Source organism: Thamnophis sirtalis, unplaced genomic scaffold (genome assembly GCF_051295495.1).
Source record: "Thamnophis sirtalis isolate CommonGarterSnake01/CBP01778 unplaced genomic scaffold, rThaSir2_p1.2 scaffold_9, whole genome shotgun sequence".
Classification (NCBI taxonomy): Eukaryota; Metazoa; Chordata; class Lepidosauria; order Squamata; family Natricidae; genus Thamnophis; species Thamnophis sirtalis.
The window spans coordinates 14,053,808-14,080,836 of record NW_028261389.1 but is presented as its reverse complement, the minus strand read 5'-3'; the positions used below and the strand labels follow the sequence as shown (position 1 = coordinate 14,080,836).

The following is a 27,029-nucleotide window of genomic DNA, read 5'->3' as shown; positions in this document are numbered from 1 at the left end:
CATCCAAGGACCAATTGCACCTGATCTTGCTTGGTGGGAGTCTAGTAAGTGTTTTTAACCCTACTTCCGGCTCCTCAAATTTTCAAACGTTGGAGAAAACAGGCATCAAATAAGCCTTTGGGAATCCCTTTAACCACCAAGCTTAAAATCCCTTGTCCTGGAGTGATCCATTTGCTGGCTTCACCGCATGGCGCTGCTGCAGCTGAGGTCCTCCTCCACCAATCAGCACCGACCTTCCAACAGAGCGTGCCGGAGAGCGTTTGATTTGGTAGGTCATCAGTTCCCGCCCCTTTATCCATGCAAGGCGCTTCCCCATAAGAGGGTAGGGACGCGGTGTCCCATGAGTGGCAGCTCGGCGCTTCAATCAGAAGGCGAATCCGGGAGGCGTTACTAACTCTTCCCCTTCTTTAGCACTCTGCTTGAAGCTGCTAGGAACTATCAGCCGCAGCCTTTGCAGCTGGAAGGGGCTGCATTTCTGATGCTTGCTGGATTTTGCAGACCGAGCTGTGCGGTGTAAAGGTGAATGCTTATTTTTTTTCCTTCCTTAAAAAAGATTTCTTTTTCCACGCGTGTTTTAATTAAGCCGCAGCAGGGAGAGATAGAATAGCATCGATCGCTTCTCTTTGAAGTGCATCTTTATTTTCAGTCCAGTGGGTTCTGCTGTTCCTTTTGCTATTTTTGAGAGGGAGGGGGGGGGGAAATCCCCGGAATTAGATCTCCGAGAATTGCATGCAAAATAGTAGGATATGAATCCCCTTACCCAGTAGGTGTCCCTGGAGTTAGCGAAGAGGAAGCTGAACCTGGCTGCCCTGGGGAGAATTTGGTGTGGATGTCATTCTAATTTTGGTTCTGCTATTTTAAAAAGTCACAAACGAAGGGTTCCCCCCCCCCCCATCCCACGCTGTGCCTTGGAATGGGGAGAAGCCTTTAAAAAAAGCAAATCAGAGCGGTAAGATCTTACTATGCCCATGGTTGAGAATTCTTGGACTGGGTTCTACCATATTAGAGATACCTGTGTTATTTTTGTAAACTTAAAACTACCAACTATTTATTTATTTTATTTTATTTGTTAATTGTTTACAAGATAATAGGTATCAAAATAAACATGAGTATGAATGAAATAGGTATGAATAAATGGGGAGAGTAGGATAGGGACAGTATTTATTTATATCTTATATATAAGTTTTAAAAGCAGGAGCAAGGGAGATATCTACATCTATCTATCTATCTATCTATCTATCTATCTATCTATCTATCTATCTATCATCTATCTGTCTATCATCTATCTATCTATATCTCTATATCTCTTTCTGTCTATATGTCTGTCTGTCTCTATCTATCTCTATCTCTATCTATCTATCTATCTATCTATCTATCTATCTATCTATCTATCTCTATCATCTATCTATCTATCATCTATCTATCTATATCTCTATCTGTCTATATGTCTGTCTGTCTCTATCTATCTCTATCTATCTATCTATCTATCTATCTATCTATCTATCTATCTATCATCTATCTATCTATATCTCTATATCTCTATCTGTCTATATGTCTGTCTGTCTGTCTGTCTGTCTGTCTGTCTCTATCTATCTATCTATCTATCTATCTATCTATCTATCTATCTATCTATCTAATCTATATCTATCTATCTGTTTGTCTATCTACCTTCCTTCCTTCCTTCCTTCCTTCCTTCCTTCCTTCCTTCCTTCCTTCCTTCCTCCTGCTTTTAAATCAGTCGTTTTTTGCCTTCATCCCAAGCTGGGTATTAATTTTGTTTTATATATTGTTGAGCACTACGTAGGCTCATGGCAAATTCCCTTGGTTTTTTTTTTCTGGTGGCCCCCATCTAGTGACCATCCCCATCCCATCCTGTTTAGCTTTCGAATTGGCCAGGTGTTTGCACCTGTTCAGTGTGAAATGAATAATTGTATTAGTGTTTGCTAGTCTTGATTGTGCTGATCAAATGTAACATACCATGTAACATACCAATTAAAAGTATTTTCTGTAGCGTGTGAATATGTCCTATATTTGTTTGCTTCTCAGATGCAGGAGTTTTCTGTTAAAAGGAAGGAACGCATGCTGGTTAGAATATATCAAAAGTCCAGATTTATATGCCATCTTTTCCCAATTTCCTCTCCACTGATGCATTCTCTAATTATGGAGGATGCTAAAAATACAATTTATTTGGAGAATGCCAGGTTGGGAATGCCGTTGAACCCATGATATTATATATTTAATTCTGATTTAATATTGTGCAAAGTCAGTCCATGTAATTTATGGTTTAGTGCCCTGTATAAATCATGACTTACTTGCTTAGCCCATGAGTAAGTATACTAGCAATTACAGTAGCATAATGAAACAACAGTTAGGACTGGACACGGAACCACTGAGTGGTTCAAAATTGGGAAAGGAGTTCGGCAAGGCTGTATACTATCGTCCTGCCTATTTAACTTACATGCAGAGCGCATCATGAGAAAGGCAGGGCTAGATGAATCACAACTTGGAATTAAGATTGCTGGGAGAAATATCAACAACTTCAGATACCACTCTAATGGCAGAAAGTGAAGAGGAACTAAAGAGCCTCTTGATGCGGGTGAAGAAGGAGAGTACAAAAGTTGGCTTGAAACTCAACATTATGAAAATTAAGATCGTGGCAGCCAGCCCTCCCAATTCCCGGCAAATAGATGGGGAAGAAATGGAGGTAGTGACAAATTTTATTTTCCCGGGCTCCAAGATCACCACAGATGGGGACTGCAGCCAAGAAATTAAAAGACGCTTGCTCCTGGGGAGGAAAGCTATGGCAAATCTAGACAGCATTCTAAAAAGCAGAGACATCACCCTGCCAACAAAAGGGTTCATAGTCAAGGCTGTGGCTTCCCCAATTGCAATGCATGGCTGTAAAAGTTGGACCCTAAGAAAGGCTGAGTGCCAAAGAATGGAGGCCTTTGAACTATGGTGCTGGAGAAGACTCCTGGGAGTCCCTTGGACTGCAAGGCCATCCAACCGGTCAGTCCTAGAGGAGATCAACCCTGACTGATTTTTAGATTCCAGATCCTGAAGATAAAACTCAAATACTTTGGCCACCTAATGAGAAGGAAGGACTCACTGGAGAAGAGCCTCCTGCTGGGAATGATTGAGGCCAAAAGAAGAAGGGGACGACGGAGAAGGAGGTGGCTGGATGGAGACATGGAAGCAGTAGGCGTGATCTTAAATGGACTCCAGAGGATAGTAGAAGACAGGAAGGCCCGGAGGAACATTGTTGTCCATGGGGTGGTGATAGGTCGGACACGACTTTGCAATTAACAACAGAAATGAATAAATATTATTACTGAATTCCATGGGATGTTCTACAAATAGATATATTTATTCAAAATTCAAAGCGCAGCATTAATGCATATCTGCAAAGAAGAATGTTGAGGTAGTATTGGTTTTTAAATCTATCTTGTGGATTTTGTGCAATACAGGTGTAGTCAACTTAAGACCATTTGTTTAGTGAATCTTCAAAGTTACTGTGGCACTGAAAAATGTGACTTACAACCAGCACTCCCACTTACGACCATTATAGCATTATAGCCCATGGTCAGATAGTCAAAATTTGGGCACTTGGCCATCAGCATATATTTACATTAGTTGCAGTGTCCTTGGGTCACATGATCACTCTTTATAACTATCCCAATAGGCTTCCAACAAGCAAAGTCTATTGAGAGGAAGCCGGATTTGCTTAATGAGGACATGATTCACTTAACAGCCACAGTGATTTGCTTAAAAACCATGAGAAAAAGAGTTATAAAATCAGGCGCAACACACTTCACCTTAAGCTTATTAGTAGAAATTCTATCCCCCAATAGTGGTTGTAAGTCAAGGACAACTTGTATAAAGTACAAATACTCTGTATTTTTCGGTAATCCAGGTTTGACAAGCTTTAAATCGTGGCCGGCTTTAAGTGTCTGGTTAGGGCGAAGAGGAAAATATACACCTCAAAAGTAAGATAAGTCAGGAATGTCTCTTAGTCTCACCCCAAATATGCATGTAGTTGGGAAAAACCTAACCATGTTGTCCACAGGAAAGTTGCAATTGCTTTGTTAGCAATGTCAGAATGGGTAAAAACTTTTGGCTGTCCTTCCTGTATCTTGCAGAAATAAATGTTTAGGTAGGAATATCAGCTATTCTTGCCTTCATCACAAAAGGAACATAGAATCATAAGAGTGGAAGGGACCTTGAAGTTTTTCTACTCAAAGCCCCTACTCAAAGCAGACTTTATACCAGTGATGGCGAACTTTTTAAAACACCAAACTGTATGCGTGCATGCCCAAACTGAAAAATGCACAACTGCATGCATGTGAGGACATGCACATGCGCTGATATGCATGCATGTGCAGCATAGACCCAAAGACCAGCTGGCTGGAGGGAGGTGAGGCATCCCAACGCTGGCAGCGCGGCAAGAGGTCATATCTTTTTCTTTTGTGAGCTTCTGTGCAGATCAGACCTGGGGTGATGGCACGCATGCCAGCAGGGAGGGCTCTGCATGCCACAGGTTCCCATTACAGCTTTATGCCACCTGGTCAAATGGTTGGAAACAGTGATGGGATTCAAATAATTTAACAACCGGTTCTCTGCCTTAATGATTTCTTCCAACAACCAGTTCACCGAACTGCTCAGAAAGTTAACACCCGGTTCTCCCGGAGTGGTGCGAACTGGCTGAATCCCACCACTGGTTGGAAATGACTTTTTAAAAAACCCAATTAAAAGTGTGAGTTTCGAAAAGAAGTGGCATTCAGCAGGTTGTGACGAGTTCTGGAGAACCGGCAGCGGAAATTTTGAGTAGTTCGGAGAACCGGTAAATACCGCCTCTGACTGGCCCCGCCCCCATCTATTCCCTGCCTCTCGAGTCCCAGCTGATCAGGAGGAAATGGAGATTTTGCAGTAACCTTTCCCTTGAGTGGGGAGGGAATGGGGATTTTACAGTATCCTTCCCCTGCCATGCCCACCAAGCCACACCCCACCAATCCATGCCATGCCCACCAAGCAATGCCCACAGAACCGGTAGTAAAATGTTTTGAATCCCACCACTGGTTTGGAAGCTATAATGCAATGCAGGCTTCAAATTTCCTTAGTGTCCCTAATTATTGGCAACTCTGACTGTGGCAAATGGGAATTGTAGTTTAAAACATTTTGAAAAAAACCCTGGTTGGCATAGCATCTTAGAGTTCAGGAATTAGGATGGAGAGAGAGAGTGAGACAAATCCTATTTAAGCCATGGAGTTTGACTTTGCACTAGGCGCCATTTTACTACCCTGGGTGTTTCCTTAATTGTGATTTATTGCATGTCAAGCAATCGTGGTTGGCAAACTCAAAATGGCTGATTAGGTCAAATCATATGATATATAACTTTGTTTTTCACAATTGTACCTTGTAGAGATTGGAGTTTTTAATCCCGTTCAAAGCAAGAACTTTTGTGAAATAAAGCAAGTCTGTCAATAGCATCGTATTGAAAATAACATTAAGAGGAAAAAGGTTGTGTATATTTGATCAAAGGAAAGTCAGCTAAGTAAGGTGATATTTCAAAAATATCTTTCCAGTGGGTATCATTGATACCATGACAACAATTCTAGGCCTTTATTGATAGGAGATATGAGTCACTGTCACCAGATCTCTCTGGCTTACACTAAGTCTCCTCTATATCAGCTTTTTGAGGCAAAATTATTTCAATAGTTATTTATACTTTTCCAGTACATATTCTGTAGAACCATCATTGGAAGAATACCAAAAGTATTTATTACAGCTAAAACTAAAGTGATATTTATTTTATTAGACATTTCAGGCAGAAAAAATGCTCCCACTCTTTAAATTCACAAGGCGATCACATATTCACAAATGCTTTGGGCTTATATACACACAAACATACATACAGTCAGAACACACAGTATTTTTTGATTGAGGTTTTTATAATCTTGAACTATTTTTTTGTCTGATTATGCTATGAGCATATGTTTGCAAAAACCTATTTTTCCCATGATCGTGTTGTAGCTATGGTCCTCACAATCGTGAGATAGTTTGACTACATGAAAGATTTGTAGATAGGGGCTAAATTTACATCCTCATACTTTTCAAAACATCACTTGGGCTTTAAATGCAAAGCACTACATAGCTGTAATAATTACTGAGCAATTGTGCTAATCCATTGGTCTCACATTTCCTTTCATCCATTTTTCACTTGCTTTAGATCCCCCTCTGTATTCACTTAGGATTTCCTTTAAATTTCGGATCTGTTTTAATAATGAATTTTACTCTTCATCCCTCAACTACAGGTAGTCCCCGACTTACAACAATTCATTTAGTGACCATTTGAAGTTACAACGGCACTGAAAAAAGTGACTTGGGCTTATTTTTCACACTTATGACTGTTGTGATATTATCCCCATGGTCTCGTGAACAAAATTTGGATGTTTGACTCATGTTTATGACGGTTGCAGTGTCCTGGGGTCATGGGATCATCTTTGCAACCTTCTGACAAGGAAAGACAACGGGAAGCCAGATTTACTTAACAACAGTGTTACTAAGTTAACAACTGCAGTGATTCACCTAATTATGGCAAATAAAGTTTGTAAAACGGGGCAAAAGTCACTTAATAAATGTCTCAGCAACAGAAAATTTGGGCTCAATTGTCGTAAATTGAGGACTACCTGTATGTAATTTTTCTAGTCGTTGTTTTCAGCAACTTTTGCTTCTCGTTTTTTTAAAATATTCCAGCATTATTGAAACATCTTGGTCCAGACATTATCGTACACTTGTGGTAGCTAGTGACAACCGCGGGTTTAAGTCTAGTGATTAACAGTTCTGCTTCATATGATACCGGTACTTATTGCAAAGGTTAATGTGTCTGCTTTAAAACAAGCCACCCATGATTGAGAGTGGAAAAACCATTCTGCCTTTTTTCTGTGTGATTGTTGTGGTCTTTTGAGAAGATATTGAAGGAGTCCAGGCTGGGTTGCCTTAGCCGAGGTGGCGCAGTGGTTAGAGTGCAGTACTGCAGACCACTTCAGCTGACTGTTATCTGCAGTTTGGCGGTTCAAATCTCACCGGCTCAGGGTTGACTCAGCCTTCCATCCTTCCGAGGTGGGTAAAATGAGGACCCAGACTGTGGGGGCAATTTGCTGACTCTGTAAACCGCTTAGAGAGGGCTGAAAGCCCTATGAAGCGGTATATAAGTCCAACTGCTATTGCTATTGCTATTGCTAGATCAGTGATGGCAAACCCATTTAGACACCGTGCCCAAACTGAAAGGCATGTGCGAACAGATGCGCATCAGAGACCCGAAGACCAGCTGGCCGGCGGGAAGCGGGGCATCCCAACACCAGCAGCGCAGCAAGAGGTTAGATATTTTTCTTTCGTGAGCTTCTGTTTCATCGTTTGCAGGGAAACAAGCTCACGAAAGAAATGCCACGGAGATCTCACCTGGGGAGCGACGGTGCGCGTACCATCAAAGAGGGCTTTGCATGCTCTGATCGCCATCACAGCCTTCGATAATCAGTTCCCAACAGAAATCCATTTGTAACCAGGTAGGCCTTTGGCACTGGTGAAGATCTCTACTTTGTGGTGTGATTTTTGGCTCTCTCACAAGGGATTGTGTTTCAAAGCACACATTTTGAGGCTGATTGACAGGAACACTCCTGACGTAATTTATGTAATCTTCCAAGTGCCCAGAGTTTTGCTTGCCAGATTGCCATGGCTCTGTTTCATTCTGAAAATGGTGTTAGGTCTTCCTAACCCCAATGGATTATTTTGGAACCTTTATGTTCAAAGGCTTCCTTACTGTGCAATTTTAATTTTATTTTTCCCTTTATTGTGTTGTAATGTACCTTAAAATACCTTGCATTAAGATGTACGTGAGAGAGGAGGACTGAAACTACCTAATTTAAAAATATATTATGATGCAGTGGTATTATCTGTAATTAGTGACTGGATTCACTTAACCAATGATAGAATATTGAACATTGAGGGACACGATCTGGTATTTGGTTGGCATGCTTACCTGTTATTCAACAAAAAATTGGATAAGAACTTTAAAAGTCATATTTTAAGAAATGCTTTATTGCGGGTCTGGAAGAAATATCAATATAAATTAAATGACAAGATACCCATGTGGGCAATTCCTAGACACGCAATTGAAAATATGAATACAGCACAAAAACAGGACAGAATTACCTACAGACAGCTTCTTACCTCGGAAAGGGGGGTATTACAACTAAAATCTTTAGAGGTATTAAAAGAGGAGAAGGTAGTTCAAACATGGTTCCAGTATGGGCAATTACAGGCTAGGTGGAAAATAGATCAAAAAATTGGTTTTATTCAAGTTGAGGATAATTTGTTTAAACAAATAAGAGATCAAAGCTTAATGCATATAAAGAGGATATATAATGTATTGATACAGATGGATTCGGAAACAGAATTAGTTAAAGATTGTATGATAAAATGGGCTCAAAATATTGAGGAACCAATAATGTTGGATACATGGGAAAGAATCTGGGTAAGAAATGTGAAATTTACACAAGCTCAAAATCTGAGAGAAAATTTTTACAAGATGTTCTATAGATGGCATTTAGATCCTAAAAAGTTGGCTTCTATGTATCCGAATGTACAGCCTAAATGTTGGAGATGTGGTTCTCTCGATGCTACATATTATCATATATGGTGGACCTGCCAAAAGGTTAAAGCATTTTGGATAAAAATATGGTGGGTCATGCAAAATGTTTTTAAAAGAAGGATAAAGTTTAGTCCTCAGTTATTTTTACTAGGTATATGTACTGACTTTACAGTGGTAGAGACCAATTTGACTCTGCACCTGATAACTGCAGCAAGACTGTTGGTGGCGCAATATTGGAAGAAGGAAGACTTGCCTACAATTCAAGAATGGACATTGAAAGTAACAAACTTAGCTGAAATGGCTAAAATATCGGCATATCTCAAAGATCATTCAAATGAGAGATATAAACGAGACTGGAAAAAATGGATTGATTATATACAAAATAAATACGGGACTAAGAAATTCCAGTTAGCCTATGCTTAAGATCAGAAATGATTTAAATTGTTTAAAGTTAGTTCAGTAAGAAGAAGCTAAGGTCAATCTAGAATGTCATTAATTTCTTTATTTCTTTTTTCTCAATAGATTTTAGACTGTGTTAGTTAAAATTCTATACCGTGTACGGGTTCTGGGAAGTCGGGGGGGGGAAGGAGGAGGGGGGGTGGGGGGGTGGAGGGAGGGAGGGGTACACAAAAAAAAATTGTACTTCAATGTTTTAATGATTGACAAATGATGACATATTTGTGTTTTTTTTTAAAGAAAAATAAAAAAAGTTCTGTTAAAAATAAAATACCTTGCATTGTTTCAATAAGATTATATTTCTACAGTATAATTAAGGTTATTAAGGTTCTATTAGTTGGATAAAAAGGAAAAGAGATTTTGTCAGTGTTAATTACAGCGTAGGATGTTACTGAAGCATAAAATGTATTTGACTTTTTCATGCAAGATAGACTATATTAAGAAAAAAAATATCTATAGCTTACATTATAGTAATTGTACAATAGATATTTAACTCCCAAGCTGTTACTCGGCGTTGAAGTTTGTTATTCATTTACAGTATGTATGTATGTATGTATGTATGTATCTATCTATCTATCTATCTATCTATCTATCTATCTATCTATCTATCTATCTATCTATCTATCTATCTATCTCTTTCTTTCTCCCCCCCAAAAAACTCCTCCCACTTATGGCTATAACCTTGTTGCTTATATCTTTACATTTTATATTGTTTTATTTAGATTTCTACTATGATTTGATTGCTTATTTAAAATCCTATGACTATCACTAAGTGTTGTATCTTATAATTCTTGATGAATGTATGTTTTATGTACACTGAGAGCATATGCACCAAACACAAATTCCTTGTGTGTCCAATCACACTTGGTCAATAAATAATTCTATTCTATATAACACAGACACACACAGATACACAAACATGATGATCAGAACAAATTTATTGAGAGTTAAATACTAAAAAATAATTAAACCACAGTTTTAAAGGTGATCTCCAGTTTTCCTGAAAAGACTTCACACACTTCCCGGAGCTGAATCATCTTATAGTTGCAGTTCTGGAGGTGTGTTAAAATCTTGTACTACGGGAAGAAATATTTGTGTATCAGGGTTGACTTGGTGTTCTCTGAGCGTGGCAATTTGTTTGCAGTCGTTTCATTACCCAATTAGGTAACATCATCAGTTAAAACAGTGTGTCAACTATTTCCTACTTGCTTTAATGTCTGACATGCAAAATTTGCCTCTCCTGTTTTAGGAAGTGAAATGTAGGTAATCCTGAACTTACAACCTTGTAGCTTAGCAACTGCTTGCAGTTACAATGGATTCCCCAAAAGGTACTTACAGTCTGGTTCCAAAGTTCCCATGGCCTTGCACTCTCTCATTTCTGTGGCCATGGGACAACATTTTTGGATGTGCAACATCCGGTCTGCATTTATGATTGTTTGCAACGACCTGCAGTCATGTGGCTGTGATTGATGACATTTTTGCAAAAAACCCCGAACCTTCCAGTTTTTGGCAAAAATGTCCCATAGTGAACAGCGGGGTTGCTGTTAACAGCTACTATAAAATGGTCAGAAAATTGGGTCTGCCATGTGGGTGACCCGATTTACAACCGGCACATGACTTGTGACTATAACAGGGAGGTACCCTTACGTTCATAAGTCAAGGACTAGTTGTCTTTGGAACTTGCTGCTCTCTTAGTATGTTTCTGCAAAAACATAGAGAGAGGGGGTGCATTGATGAGTGACTTGTTTAGCCACATATCCTGATTTCTTATCCTGTCCATTGGATTCACCTTGAGTTGGCAAGAGGCACTGGCCTTGAAAATGAAGAGAGAGCCAGTTTGGTCTAGTGATAAGGCACCAGGCTAGAAAGCAAGAGATTGTGAGTTCAAATCCCGCCTTAGCCATGAAAGCCAGCTGAGTTGACCTTGGGCCAGCCACTCACTCTCAGCCCAATTCACTCCATAGGCCTGCGATGGCGAACCTATGGCACTCATTCCACAGGTGGCACACGGAGCCATATTTGCTGGCACACCAGCTGTCAGCTCTGGCGTGCATGCGCACGCCGGCCAGCTGATTTTTTGTCCTTCCGGAGGGCTGGGGGAAGTTGTTTTACGCCCTCCCCAGGCTTCAGGAAAGTCTCTGGAGGCTGGGGAGGGTGAAAAATGGCCCCAATGGGCAAACTGGAAGTTTGTTTCGCCCTCCCCAGCCTCGGGAGGCTTCCCTGAAGCCTGGGCAGGGCGTAAAACGGCCCCAACGGGCCAACCGGAAGTTCAGAAATGATCTGTTTCCGGCTTCCAGAGAGCCTCTGGGGGGCGGGGGGATGCCTGGGGAGGAGTTGTATGCGCAGGTGGGCAGGGAGGATTTAATTGGTGCGGGCGCGGGCGCGATAGTGCGCGTGTGTGCAATTTTGGCACGCCGTAAGAAAAAGGTTCACCGTCACTGTCATAGGCTGTTGTGGGGAAAATAGAAAGAGGAAGGTGTTTGCCGCCTTGACTTATTTGTAACAATAATTAGGGCAGGAGATGATAAATAAATAAATAAATAAAAAGTCAGCCGAGTTTCGATCATGTGAACTGTGGAGATGCTGTAAGAGTCTTAAGTACAAAGACCGGTTGCAAGTATTTTTTTCCCCAGTGCTGTTGTAACTTTGAATGTTTGCTAAATGAATGGTTGTAAGTTGTCCAGTGTTACTTTAAGTGGTACTTAGAATTCCAGTACCTCAAGGTAGCATGAGTAACAAGAAATAGCATCCAATAATCAAATAACTTAAAATGTCAAGAAGGTTGAAACAGAAAGTCCAAAATAGTGTCCAAAAGACAACTATTTTTTGAAGCCTTGTGAGAAAGGTGTGAGCCTTATTTGAATTATTTAAATCGGGATCAACAGCGTTTTCTTGTGGAAGAGTTGAGTGAGTTTGATCAGAGTGCCCTCAATGTACTCTTCTTAACTGATGGGGCATCAAGATAAAATTACAGGGTGTGGTTAATAAACGGGTATTAAAAGATCAAGTGGTTTGATTTTCATCAATACGTGGGAAGAAATTGGAAAGTAGTACATGGGATAGGAATTACTGAGTTTAATTTGCCATATTGTACCATGTGTCATCTTTAAAAATATTTTTCATTTGTTTATTAAACTTCTATGCTGCTCATTTTGCCAAATAGGCTTTTATTAGATATTTTAAGAAAAAAAGTAATCCAAAGAAAAGGATTGAAAATAGAGTATAATGTGGATAAACAGGAATTTGCAACTATCTGCAAAATTAATGTGTGAGTGAGTGACTTACCTTATTTTATAAAAAGAGCAAACTGCTATTGTGTTTTCCCCAAAATAAGACAGGGTCTTATTTTCTTTTGACCTCCAAAATAAGCACTTGGCCTTATTTTCGGGGAGGTCTTATTACTTTTGAGGCGCAGGAGGCGGTAAGTGTGGTCACCTCATGGCTGCTGCTGTGTCGCAATATTTTGGGGGGGGGGCTTATTTTAGCGCGTGTGCTCAAAAGCCCGATTGGGCTTATTATCCAGGGAGGTCTTATTTTTAGGAAAACAGGGTACTACTGTAAGCTCTAAACCTAATGAATTCTGGAATATCCTAGCTAATTGTAAGTGATCTGTATTTGGAACCCTCAGCTAGTTGATTTCAGTTGGGTCCTCCATCTAGTATGAGTGGCCAACAAACCCCAAAATGAATGCTGAGGGGTCCTGAACTGATTTGGCTCTTATGTCTCAAGGATAATTCTTAATTGATCCATCCTAGCTTCTTTGGGCACATCCAATCTTGAAAATCTATTAGAAGGACATTCTAAGCCAGGAGTGTCCAACCTTGACAATTTTGTGGACTTCAACTCCCAGAATTCCTGGCTGGCTGGGAAATTCTGGGAGTTGAAGTCAGGGATGAAATCAACTTGCCTCCGCTACTGGTTCGCAAATGTGAGCCTCTGTGCATGCGCAGGACCTTCCGCGCATGTGCAGAATGTCAGAAACGGGATGTGATGCCGTCCTGGTGGGTGGGCGAATCCTGCTACTGAGTGGGTCACATCTGATTGTCGGAAATACCGGTTCACCTAAACCAGTAGTATTTTTTTACTACTGGTTCGAGCGAACTGGTCCGAGCCGGTAGCATTTCACTCCTGGTTGAAGTCCACAGGTCTTGACTTTGCCAAGGTTGGACAACTGTCTTCTGAGCTTTCAGGTTTTTTTTTGATGAACTTTGTTAGCAGGAATGGTTCAGGAGAAGCAACTGAGATCCCTTGTTCCTGTAAATGTGATTTCTCCAGAATTTTGGTTGGTTTTGCCCGCCAGTGCAGCCATTCAAGAAACTTTATTGGAATCATCAGCTGCCCCAAAGCAAATAGCTAAGTCTGGAGGTACTTGTTCTTATCTCTGCTACTTCCACTCCTCCTTCACCATGCTATTGCCACATAGTGAGAGCGATGAGTATCGATTAGTGAATTGCAAGCATGATGTTTGTACATGTGTGGAAGGACAAGTCCAGTGCACACCAACAGTGCAATGTTAAGATGTTAACTAACAAAATATCCATCAAAAAACCAATTAACCCATTAAGATACCTAAAATTGACAGAAGAGATAGAGTATGGTTTTAGCATAATTAAACTTCACTGAAAAGAGAAACTTCTTCCCTAAACCAGAGGACTCAGGACTTCTGGGAATTGAAGTCCATAAATCATAAAAAGACCGTAGTTCCCCACTAGTGGTCTTCAAACTTGGCAAATTTAAGACTTGTGGACTTCAACTCCCAGAATTCCTCAGCTCAGGCTGAGTCTTAAAGTTGCCAAGTTTGGAGACCCCTGCTCTAACAGAAGAGGGAAAAATAAGCTGATAGAAAAAAGCAGACACTGAACTTTTCCTGAGAAGAATCTTCAAAGTCTTGGTGCTCTTGTGGAGAAGATCCTATTCAATTAACCACTTTCCTTTGTTTCATTGTAAAGGAGAACCATAGTTTACAAAAATAAGACCGCCTCAGTCCCTTATCCTTTTCCTTGCCTTTCCCTATGAAGCTGCAAAAAAGAAATTGAATTTTTTTCTCCAGATTTCTATGGATCACCATTAAAATTATAGTTTGAGCCCAGGCAAACTGTAGTTCTTAACTATGGTTTTCTGAAATGAGTCCAATTCAAGCCACTATTATTGAGATGACTTGTCCATTAAGATTGATAAAGATGGACCATAGGTTGGGTGCTTAGAACTGGAAGCAAAATTGTCCTCTAAATCAGGGGTCACCAATTTTTTGGACCTCAGGGGCAACTAAATTCATAATTTTAAATCTCGTGGACCACTAATATGATCTTCCTAAGGGCCAGCTGGGTGGGTGTGGCTAGGGGTGTGTGTCATGTGATTGGGCGGGTGTGGCCAACTCGGTCACTCACATCGAGGAGCGCGTCAACGCCTCTACTCACCCCCTCCCCTCCCAGCCACTCCTCGCCTCCCCGCCCGGGTTCCTTAGGGCCCCAAAAGGAAGCAGTTGTTGGAGCTAAGCAGCCACCATGAGAAAGAGTTGGCAAAACAGCTCAGTTCAAATTGCATCTGATTGAGAAGGAGGCTCAGTAGAAGCACCTCACTGAGGACTACAGGCATAGGCTTTCCAAGCAGAGGGAAGACCTGCGGGAGTGCAAGGCCAGGTACTGGTGGCTGGAGGCTCAGCGGGCTGAGATGGTCAGCCAGTTCCAGGCCATGATGCAGTCCCACTGGATCGAGACCCTCTGGCTTTCTGTTACCAGTGGCACTTCCCTCCAGCCTTCGCCCAAAACCCCGCAGCAGGAGGCTGACGCAGCGGCCAAGTCAGAATTTCTGCCCCCCCCCTCCAACCCGCACAAAAAGACCCCAAAGGGGCAGAGACTCTCGAGGTTCGAGGTTCATTTTATTTATATGCCGCCCTATTCCCAGTGGGACTCAGGGCGGCGCACAAACCCAAGGAGGGGAAGGGAAACTCGAAAACTACAACAAAAAGTACAGGGCATTTAAAACAACCAACAGCCACACGATTCGAGAGGGGAAGGGAACTCATCGACCCCAGGCCTGCCGATACAGCCAGGTTTTAACGGCTTTTCGGAAGGCCTGGAGAGAGGTGAGGGTCTGAATCTCTGCGGGGAGCTCGTTCCAAAGGGCCGGAGCCGCCACAGAGAAGGCCCTCCCCTGGGTAGTGGCCAGATGACATTGGCTAGTAGATGGAACCCGGAGGAGGCCTAATCTGTGTGATCTAATGGGTCTTTGGGAGGTAATTGGCAGCAGCCCAAAGGTTCATGGCACATATCTGGGCCAGGGGCCATAGTTTGAGGACCCCTGATTTAGTGCAATATAAAAAATGGAAATAATTTTTCTACGGACCACCAAAATTTTCTTGCAGACCACCAGTGGTCAATGGATGACCAGTTGGTGACCGCTGCTCTAAACCACATGTGCTATGGTAAGAAGAGTAAAAGCTGCTGTCATTTCATTCAGGCTGAGCCCTGAGTTTCTTTCTGGGAGCCAAATCTTGGAGCAATGTATTAAAATAGCATGTTTTTAGAGCAGTATGTTGTGCCTAGTGATTTTTCCATGACTCCAATTAATACTTTCCAAGACTTCTATTGTCCAAGAGTTCTTACTCAACTTGACAATGAGTAGTTGCTGTACATCTGCCAAAGGAACTGGCCCAAGATTCTGGATGGTACGCTTATTCCCATCCAGGTCACACGTGACATTGGCTAACCTGGTGTTAGGTCTTGCTGTTACTTTGGTGGGACTGTAAATGAGCTCCAGAGCACAAGTGTGATCCTCTCCTAGAAGAAGCTTTGTGGTTGCAGGGGAAGATCAGTCACAAGTAACAGTTTACCTTGGGCTACTCGTGATGGCCTCAAATTCTAGACAAGAGTTTATGATGTTTATTGCTGGTGATCCAAAGCACTTGATTGACTGATTCCTTTTATTTCCATGTAGATGTCTTCTCAGTAGCTCCCACAGATTCAAGAGCGCTCCGATCAAGATGGCCAAGTACAGACTCATCCTGCTGAGACATGGCGAAGGGGCTTGGAACAAGGAGAATCGATTCTGTAGCTGGGTTGACCAGAAACTGAGCGCCGACGGGGTGAAGGAAGCTCAGACCTGTGGGAGGCACCTCAAAATGCTGGGTTTCGAATTCGACCTGGTGTTCACCTCCATTCTTAGCCGCTCTATTCAGACTGCGTGGCTGGTACTCGAGGAGATGGGGCAGGAGTGGGTCCCCACTGAATCTTCCTGGAGGCTGAACGAACGACATTATGGGGCGCTGATTGGCCTCAACAGGACAGAGATGGCTTTGAACCATGGCGAGGAGCAAGTGAAGAGATGGAGAAGGAGCTACGCCATCAGCCCACCTCCCATCACCGAGGTCCACCCTTACTATCACGAAATATATAACGATCGCAGGTATAAGTACTGTGATGTACCATTGGGGAAGCTCCCGAAGTCCGAGAGCTTAAAAGAAGTGTTGGATAGACTCCTCCCATACTGGAATGAAAGGATAGCCCCAGAAGTCAAGAAAGGCAAGACGGTGTTAATTTCTGCCCATGGAAACAGCACGAGGGCCCTTCTGAAGCATCTGGAAGGTACCTTCACATTTTGGGTGTAGTGTTGCTACTGCTGAGGTGTTCCTTTCCCCCAGAACTGTTAAAAATAATTGGTTTAAAAATGTATACTTTAGAACGGGGATGGCGATGGTGACACACAGAGCCGTCACCCCAGGAGGGCTCCACTATGCATGCGCACGTGTGCCTCCTGCCGGCCAGCTAATTTTCAGGTCTGCTGTGCATGTGCGGGGGTGGGTGGGGCGCATGCGGGAGATGCAGGGGGGAGCGCAGGAGGGTGTGGCGCCAGCCCCCCATGGCCCGTTTTTGGTCCCAAGAGACTGCAGGGGAGGCCTACTAGGCCCAAAATGGGGCACGGGGCCGGGGGGGGGGAGCACAGGGTCGTGCAGATATTATGCATTGCAATATGGGTGCGGTCACGCTGTCGCGTGCTCACTTTCAGCAGCGACAACAAAAAGGTTAGCCATCCTTGCTGTAGAATGTTTTGTAGCCAAGGTTGAGTGTATATACTTTCCGTCAGTTTTCTGGGCTTATGGAGATTCGTATTGGAGTAGATTTCATATTATTTGCAGGCTTCGTGACTCAGGCTTTAGTGAGGCCTCTTCAATACAGCAGTTTGGAAGCCTTACTGGAACATGATGCCATTTCGTCATTTATGACTTGCTCTTAATGCCAGAAAACCTTGCTAAAAGTATATATACGTGCTGTTGTTGCTATATTTGCTTAATTATGATGGTTTCTCCTCCCCAAATTCTTTGGGGATTTTTAGAGGTGAGAATTGGGAATCGACTTTCAATTTACCTTTGGCACTTTCAAGAGTGTTGTTTATGGCACAGTTGCCCCTTCAGATACCAATATATAGATACCTAGCAATATAGTTTGCAATTTTTGCCTTGGTGGCAATTGGGGGCCTGGTTTATGTATAAATTAAGAGCTGAACCTGTGGTTTACAAACTGCTAATGGCATTTGGATTAGCATTGTGAAGAGCCGAGGTGGCGCAGTGGTTAAATGCAGCACTGCAGGCTACTTCAGCTGACTGCAGTTCTGCAGTTCGGCTGTTCAAATCTCACCGGCTCAGGGTTGACTCAGCCTTCCATCCTTCCGAGGTGGGTAAAATGAGGACCCGGATTGTTGTTGGGGGCAATATGCTGACTCTGTAAACTGCTTAGAGAGGGCTGAAAGCCCTATGAAGCGGTATATAAGTCTAACTGCTATTGCTATCCGTATGCTAATCCAAAAGCAAACAACTCACCTGAATCTAAACTCTGCTTATAGCCTCCTTCAGCTAAATATAATCTTTGTTTTTCTCTCTCTACCAGGCTATTCTAACCTTGGATATAATTATTGTAAAGTATTCCTTACAGAAAATAAATCAAGTGCCAACTGCAAGAAACCCTACCTGATCAATCTGTTAGCCAAAGTTGGTGAAATTGTAGGTAAAACTAGTTAGAGGAGACCAGCTTGTCTATTCCTGTTGTATGTCATTTCAGGTGGGGATAGCAAAGAATGATGCCAGGGTACCATTGGTAATATATACTTATGGCACACCCAGAAAGGAACAAAAGATCTGATGGGCAAGACCTGTCAAAATTCTTTGAAAAGCTGGTATCACCAACCTTCCACTTTTACTGGTTTTCATCTTAGTAGCCCTGGAGCAATTCCTTAAGTAGTGGTTCTTTAAACTACTTGCCCCAATTACTCCTTTTCATGCTCTTGAATAATGTCTTTACCCCAACAAAAGAACAAAAAGGCCACTGAGTCTTATAGAAGCATCTCTGCAGTTGAAGTCCCAAACTGGATCCTTAACTCACAAACTGTTCTGACCGAGGCTTCCTGAGATCATGAAGCAAACTCTTTGTCCCACAAAAACCCCTTTTATTAATTTACTGTGAATTCTGCTCATTCACATCCAACAAAGTCTTTCAAGGGAATATTTACAGTCCCAGACCTTATCTGACTTGGAGAGATGACAGGCCGCTATCTGCAAATTTGATAAGGAGTCTCGGAGAGTCATGAACCAATTATGCAAACTAATTGTCTCCTGCAAACTCCACTCCTCTTTCGCAACTCTTTTATTTCCTCTGGGAGGGGCCATTCATTGTCCACTTGTGGCCTTACTCCAAAATCGACCCCTGTTCTTATCCCTTGGTCTGACAACTCTGTGTATGCGCACACTGGGAACAGGCTCCAGCTGTTTGTCTGCCTCACTGATGTCTGACTCTGAAGGCAGCTGATAACTGGCATACGGCTCTGGCCCCCTCTCTGCCTCTGACACAGAGCTCTCATCAGAGCCTTCCCCAGACTCCAGGACTGGTCCATGTTCCTCTCCAACCTCCTCACTGTCCGAATCTGCTGCCAGCTCTGCTGCCGGGCCACAACATAAACAAGCAATTTACAAATAGCTCCATTACCACCTGGATATGCCCAAATTACCCCCAGATTAAGAACCACAGCTCTAAAGTATAAGGGTTTTCATTCTTGTTGCCTACTTAAAGCCTGACTTTAGAGGTGTGTAGTATTCAGATCCAAAGCCTCTGGCACCCTTTGGCTCCTTTGGGCTGAGGGAAAAGTACACATTTAGATGTGTTTATTACCATTCTTTCACTTAAATTTACACTCTTGCCCTTCACGAAGAATAAAACCCACAAAGGAGTCACAAGGAGTCTCATTAGTTAGATCGATCACGAAGAAGGTACAGGTGATAGTCCTTGACTTACCACCATAATTGAGTACAAAATTATGGTAGTAAGTCATGCCACTCGTTAAGCACGTCATTGCCTCATTGACCCGATTTTATGACATTTTTTTGCAGCACTTGTTAAGCAAATGCCACATTTATTAAGTGAATCTATTTGGTTTTTTTGCTGAAAACTGGAAGTAAAATGCTGAATTCTGGCCAAAAAATAAATTGTAAAGGGAGGTCTATGTGACCATGGGATGCTGCAAACAGCTCTAAATGCACCCAGAATTCAATCCATGTGAATGTTCAGATGGGCGACTGTTGGAACTTTGGTTCCGTGTTATAAGTACTTTTTAAAAATATTCCATTGTAACTTCAAACAGTTGCTAAGGGGGGACTACCTGCAGTTCCCAACCTTTGGGGCACCAGGGATGGGTTCCATGGAAAACAATATTTCCACAGACTGGGATTGGTGGTTTCACACATTACCTAGATCCTGTGCAGATAAAGCTTCATTCACTTGCGCGAACTGGTTCCCAATGGGGCCACAGAGTGGTATCAGCCAACTGCCCAGGGGTTAGAGACTCCTGCTAGAAGGAATTTCTATACGAAGTCTTGGAAATTGAGTAAGACAGACTCCAGCATCCATTTACTAGAAAATAAATGCTAGTTTTGTCTCCAAACCTTGCACGCTTTTATTTGATTTGGGTCATCCCTGGAACTAGCTTTCATTCAGCATTGTTCCCCCCGAGCATCTTTTATTTCAAAGTAGCCAATAACCCGACATTGCCTGGGTATTTATTTATGGGGGAAAATGTCCAGACCAAACATAATTTCTAATGTTGGATTTCCCCCCTTACCAGAGGGAGCCTCCTTGTGGAGTACTGTGAAGCCATTATCATGGCAACTCCACTACGCTGTACAGTAGAAGCCATTTTAAGGCACAACAGGCTGTATCTTAACGGAACACACACCTGAGGGTGTTAGGTTAGATACCCCCACAGTATTTGTTTCCAGAGAGAAAGTCATCTGTGTACTAAGTTTGAAATTGCTCAAGATGTTCCAAAGTTATGCTGGAACATACACACACCGCCATTTTTATATGTACAGATGAGGTTTTTCCCTCCTGAGAAGTAAAATGATAGTTTTCTTGTTGTAATTTTAATTTTAAAATGATTTCTTCGGTGAAGCTTATTCAAACAAATGATTTCTTCAGTGAGGCTTACTCAAACGTGCCGTTTCCCAATATTGGATCAACCTGTCAAATTCTAATTATATAAGCATGCTTTAATCCTCCAAAACATATGCAGGTCTTTGGAATGTTGTAAAGGTGAGGATTGATTTAGAATTAACATGGGGCCCTTGCCATATTTAGGTCATGTCTTTTGCTCTTAAAAGTCCTGCATAAATCCATAATCCCTCCCTCCATAAGGTGTCTCAACCCTGGATTATGGTGTTCTCGTGGCTGATGGGTTGCTTAGATAGAAGCAAAAGAACAGAAACAAGTTGCTTAGAAACAGGTTGCTTGCACATTGTCTGTCTGCCAATTCTTGTTCTGTTCCTTCAAATGAAGCGTGGGTTTTAGGAACTAAAATTAGGAATGAACTCAGAAGAAATACCTTAAAACATTGGGTTGAAGAATTGCTGAGAATCTAGATCTGGTTGTTTTCTAGCAATTACTACTATATAGGTCGGTGATGGCTAACCTTTTTCGCCTCACATGCCGAAATTGCGCGTGCGTGGCCACACCCATAATGCAATGCGCCCCGTGCATGCACGCATGACCCCCACGCATGTCTGCTACCCCCCTGCGCCCCGTTTTGAGCCTAGCAGGTCCCCCTGAAACCACCTGGGACCAAAACTGGGCCGTGCCGGGGGGGGGGAGCGTGCACCATACATCCCTGCAGCCTGTTTGAGGCCTAGGAGGCCTCCCTGAAGCCTCCTGGGACCAAAAATGCTCCCCCCACCCACGTGCATCTTCCTTATGCGCACCAGAGACCCACAAATCATTTGGCTGGTGGAAGGGGCACGTGCATGCGCAGTGGAGCTGAGTTGGGCAACGGCTTGCATGCCCGCAGAGGGCTTTGGTCATAGGTTCGCCATCACGGATATAGATAGTCCTCAACTTACAACAGTTCATAAACGTTTAGTGACAGCACTGAAAAAAGTGACTTATGGCCATTTCCCCCCCACTTACGACCATTGCAGCATCCCCATGGTCACGTGATCAGAATTAAGACACTTGGCAACTGATTCGTATTTGTGACGGTTGCAATGGGATCCCCTTTTGCGAACTATTGGCAAGCAAAATCAACGGGGAAGCCAGATTCACTTAACAGCAGTCTTACTAATTTAACAACCCCAATGATTCACTTTAACAACTGTGGCAAGAAAGGTCCTAAAATGGGGCAAAACTCAGCTAACAAATGTCTCGCTTAGCAACATAACATTTCGGGCCTGAATTGTGGTCGTAAGTTGAGGACTGCCTGTGTTTGGTCAAGACTACCTGGATAAGGAAGAGCAGATGGGCTCGAACAGGACATAAGTACTGCTTGGTAACTTTGTTCTGGCCCGGAATTCCCTTTTCCCTCTCTTTTCCTGCCACTGTAGTTGCTTTGTATGGCTTCTGCAAAGGCTGACCCTGTTCTTCACTGTTAATTAATGTCTCCTGCCTTGGGTGACAGTGGTTTGAAAAGGGGAATAAAAGATCATCTGGTAATGCTGCCAGCCAAATTCTGCTGGAAGCAGATAAATTCCCACGGAAAACGGGGGCATTCTAGAGAAAAAAGAGGGTTTTTAAAAAAATTGCTTTAAAATAAACACTGCTCCTTGCTGATCTACAAGAATGGAATGGAATAGGAATAGGGGTAGGAAGGAATAGGAATAGGAAGGAATAGGAATAAGAATAGAATACTTTATTGGCCAAGTGTGATTGGACAGACAAGGAATTTGTCTTTGGTGCCTATACTCTGTTTACATAAAGAAAAATAAAATAGAATACATTTATCAAGAATCATAAGATACAACACTTAGTGATAGTCATAGGTTACTAATAGGTTACTAATAAGCAATCAAATTATACTAGGAAACAACCAGGAATTGCGACTGTCATAAAATGAGAGTTGCCAAGCAGCCGATCTTGTGCCCGTGGGGATGCTGCAATAACCATAAGGGTGAAAAATGGTCATAAGTCACTTTTTTCCAGTGCCGTTGTAACTTTGAACGGCCACTAAGTGAACTGTTGTAAGTCGAGGACTATCTGTATTCAGTTCCTACTTTGCTCAACCTTCATGCAATCCATCCCTTCTGTTTCACTGGATCTTGCTCTCAAATTGGACTAGCTTGAACAAATTACTGTATTTTTCAGAGTATAAGACGCACCAAGGTTTTGAAGAGGCAAATTAAAAAAAAAAAAGTTTCCGCACTCTGCAAACCTCCCCAAAACGGCCCATTTTCCACGAAAACAGGCCAGGTTTTTTTTTTCTCCCCCCAAAAGGGCATGAATAGCCCTTAGGAGACTTGTAGAGTGTTTGGGGGTGTGTGTGTGAAAACGGGCCCATTTTTTGTCAAAAAAGGGCATTAGGAAGCTTATAGAGTGCTCCTGGGGGCTGGGCAGGCAAAATTGAGCAAAAACTGGGCCATTTTTTCACTCATTTCTGGCCTCCCCAGCCCCCAGGAGCTCCCTGAAAGCCTCCTACAAGCTATGCACAGCCATTTTGGTGAAGGGGGCAGAGTTTCGGGAGGCAAAAAATGCTGTATTCAGTGTATAAGACACACCCAGATTTTCAGCCTCTTTTTTAAGGGAAAAAGGTGCGTCTTCTGCTCCGAAAAATACGGTAATGAAATCTTACCAGGCTTCCACACTCTCTCCTAATGCAAACTCATTTTCCAGGCATGCTTCTCTGAGAAATTTCCCCATCTACTCCGCTGCCAGCTGTTTTTCCTGCTGTTTTTCCTGTTTAGCATCTCCAATGAAGAAGGATGTTTCTCAGCTGCTCTGAGTCTCCTAAACAACTGATAGCATTAGGGGGCAAAGTTTGTAGCTTTCAGCTGTAATGTGTATGTCACCTTTGTTGATAAAGGAGGATTAGCATAATTCCTCCCCACTCTCCTCCGTTTTCCTCTTTTCACAAAGATTTGACTCTTATAGTAGCAGCATTGTTGAAAGTCATACTGCTTCATTGAATCTGTCCTGAAATGTTTGGGCAGAGAAATCTTCTTTAAAGAAAAAGTGGCAAGCATTAAGGACAAGAAGAATCCTAGGGATGCCAGACCAAATGCATTATCTAGGATTGGAGAAGGGCCAAGGGGGGTGCGATGTTGTTGAGTTTTCTGTAATTCAGAAAACTCAACAACATAGAGCACAATTTATTTTCTTTTAAGGAAAGGTGGTTTAATTTAGCAGAACAACAAAAGCTTACAAAACTTGGTGGCTTTGGTGTGTTTATGGAGATATTGCAGTTGCAATGTGTGGCTGCATTGTATGGCTGTGAAAGTTGGATCATAAGGAAGGCTGAGCGCCAAAGAATGGAGGTCTTTGAACTGTGATGCTGGAGAAGACTCCTGCGAGTCCCTTGGACTGCAAGGTGATCAAACCGGTCAGTCCTAGAGGGGATCAACCCTGGCTGCTCTTTAGAAGACCAGATCCTGAAGATGAAACTCAAATCCTTTTGGAGTCTACCTAATGAGATAGAAGGACTCACTGGAGAAGAGCCTCATGCTGGGAAAGATGGAGGGCAAAAGAAGAATGGGACGGCAGAGAATGAGGTGACTGGATGGAGTCACTGAAGCAGAAGGCGTGAGCTTAAATGGACCTCAGGGGAAGGTAGAAGACAGACAGGCCTGGAGGAATATTGTCCATGGGGTCGTGATGGGTCGGACATGACTTCGCAACTAACAACAACAATGGAGATATGCATATATACCCGCATATCTCTGTGTGTTGGTGAATAGTTGGCGAATACTAAGGCAAGATTGTTCCTTGCTTTGTGGGTCTCTTGAAAACTAGAACTTTGGGTGGTCCAGCATGAATCTTATGTCCAAGTAAGAAACACATTGGCTAGATCAGAGATTATCCAAGATGGTTTTGCAATTTTTTGTTTTCTTTCTATGTCAAAATGTCTGTTATATGGAGTTGGCGATCAGGCATTGTATATTGCATGGATCCTTCAAAGGATATGTAATATGTCAGAGATTTTTTTGGCACCGTGACTATTATTATGAGATAAACCCAGGAGCAAAACACAGCACATAGCACACAGAGCCTTTATACAATTAACAGTGGTTTAATATACAAACATATACAGACATATACATGAAGATAAATCCCTTATCACACAGCTACGAACCCAGGGAGAGAAATGAATACACGATGAGAGAGAGATCGAAACACCCTCTAATGGCCACATATTATAAACACCTCTTAAAAGGGTAAATGACTTGTGTGGACCCCATCAGAGTCTTAAATAGGCAATGCCTGTATTGCTGAATCATCCTCATCGCATCAGCTTACAAATGACAGTTTACAACCTTACATCAGCTGGCAGCTATTCAATCCTCACTACCTGACGATACCTGTCCTCACCAGTAGAGAACTGACACTCTGGCTCAGCTCAGTGTGAATCTATAATAAGCTGTGTCTTTTTTGGTTCAGAATGTTGCATTGAATTTTAGTCATTTGCAGGCCATGATTTTGAACCAAGTTTGATGATGTTTGATCTAATCTCATTTGTTTACAAGTGTTTGCCGTTAACTTGAAGACATTTCACTTCTCATGCAAGAAGCTCCTGAACTTGTCAGACCTGAAGAAACTTCTTGGATGAGAAACAAAACATCTCCAATGGGGAAAAACAAAGTCCATTTGCCTTTGGAAAAAGCACCTTTGGGACAATCATGTCTTGGATGATTGAGAATCTCCATAGTCATCCATGTGGTTTAATTTAAAACATTTGAAAATGAAAAGTGCAATTTTTTTTTCTAGCAAATCCAAGACCTTCCTGACATATTCCATGATTGTTGTGGCCGACCAGCGGCCAGCAGAACTGGCAGCAGAGTTGGACAGTGAGGAGGTTGGGGAGGAGCATGGACCAGTTCTGGAGACTGGGGAAGGCTCGGATGAGGGCTGTGCGTTGGAGGCAAAGACAGGGCCAAGGTTGTCTAGCAGTGATCGGGTGCCTACAGAACTAGACAGCAGTGAGGCAGAGGAACAGCTAGAACTTGTTCCCAGTGTGTGCATGCGCAGAGCCGCCAGAAGAAAAGAACAACTCAGAAATCAGGGTAGACTTGGGAGTAAAGTCACAGGTGGAAGGTGATTGGCCCCTCCCATGGGAAATAAAAGAGCAAAGGGAGAGTGGGCTTTTGCGAGGAACAATTTGTTCGTTTCATTAGATTCGTTTCAGGAGTGTGAAGATCTGTCCGTGAATCTCAGAGACTCTGTGCCCAGTCTTCCCTTGCACAGCACCTCATTTGGAAAATATTTACATGGCAGCTTTCCAAGATAGAGATAAGGTCTGTAGTCATAAATATTCCTTTGAAAGGCTGTTTTCCAGGCCTTGTTGAATGTGAATGAGAGGAATTCACATTTGTTTAATAAAAGGGATTTTGTCGGGACCAGGACTCTGCCTCGTGCTTTTTGGGGAAGCCCAGATCAGAACAATGATAGCACTAAAGCTTACCTACAACTGGCGTAAGGTAGTGATAGTAAATTTGTTCCTTTTTCTCTGCAGGCATCTCTGATGAGGCTATAGTCAACGTGACTCTTCCTACTGGCGTGCCGGTCCTCCTCGAACTTGATGAAAATCTGCAACCGCTTGGCCCCCACCAATTTCTGGGCGACCAAGAAGCCATACAAGCTGCCATCAAGAAAGTGGAAGATCAAGGGAAGGCCAAACCCATGGCTGAAAAATAAAGACCACTTTACATATGCTTTGCTCAATGATGTGCAGCAAAATTATGGCACTTTGTGAATTGTTTTATGCCTACTCGCTTAGCTTTCGGTTCTCACCAAGTGTTAGACAAGGGCTGTTAGATTTTAGCAGTTTATCTCTGGGGATTGGATTTCAGATCCTGGTATGAGAGACGCAATGGCAAGTGAATTGATTAGGCTTTAATTAGAAGGATAAAATGTGTCTCTGTATATTTCCCCCGATTTTTCATATGAGACAAAACCCTGTGTTAATTAAGCACCAGATTTCTGCAAATTGGTGACAAGATACCATTGTGATAAATTTGGAGATAAAACAGGGCATGTCAAATCTGATTTAATATTGGCCCATAGGAGGATTATGAAGGACTGAAGCTCACAATCAATAAACCTTCCCAAAGATGTTCACTCACAGTCTTAACTCTGGAGTTTTATTTTTGTATCATTGGGCAGCTTCTTACATTGATTAACTTATTTGTTGGAGCCCACTTTTATTGGATAATTGATGTTCAACTAATTTTGAATAAAGCCCTTATTTTTATCCGCTTTGCCTGAATTTTAATAGCTTTTTTTTTTCTTTTCATGTTGGAGAGGACCATGTAAAAGAGAAGGCCAGGTAGAAAAGATCTAGAAAGCTTGAGAAATGTTGACATTCTACTCTCAGATTATCTTTCATTTAAAAAAAAGAGTACAGGTAGCCCTTGATTTACAATTATTTGTTTAGTGACTGTTTTAATGTTTCAATGACCCTAAAAATATGA

At 42.3% G+C, this 27,029-nt stretch overlaps 1 protein-coding gene across 1 annotated transcript; it reads left to right on the top strand.

Annotated features, from left to right (window-relative positions):
* Positions 1-402: 402 nt before the first annotated feature.
* BPGM (bisphosphoglycerate mutase) lies at positions 403-26,809 on the top strand. Its single transcript, XM_014061468.2, has 3 exons — positions 403-519; positions 16,040-16,686; positions 26,072-26,809. The coding sequence occupies exons 2-3, from the start codon at positions 16,086-16,088 to the stop codon at positions 26,251-26,253; spliced, it is 783 nt and encodes a 260-aa protein (XP_013916943.2). The 5' UTR covers positions 403-519; positions 16,040-16,085; the 3' UTR covers positions 26,254-26,809.
* The last annotated feature ends 220 nt before the right edge of the window (positions 26,810-27,029 follow it).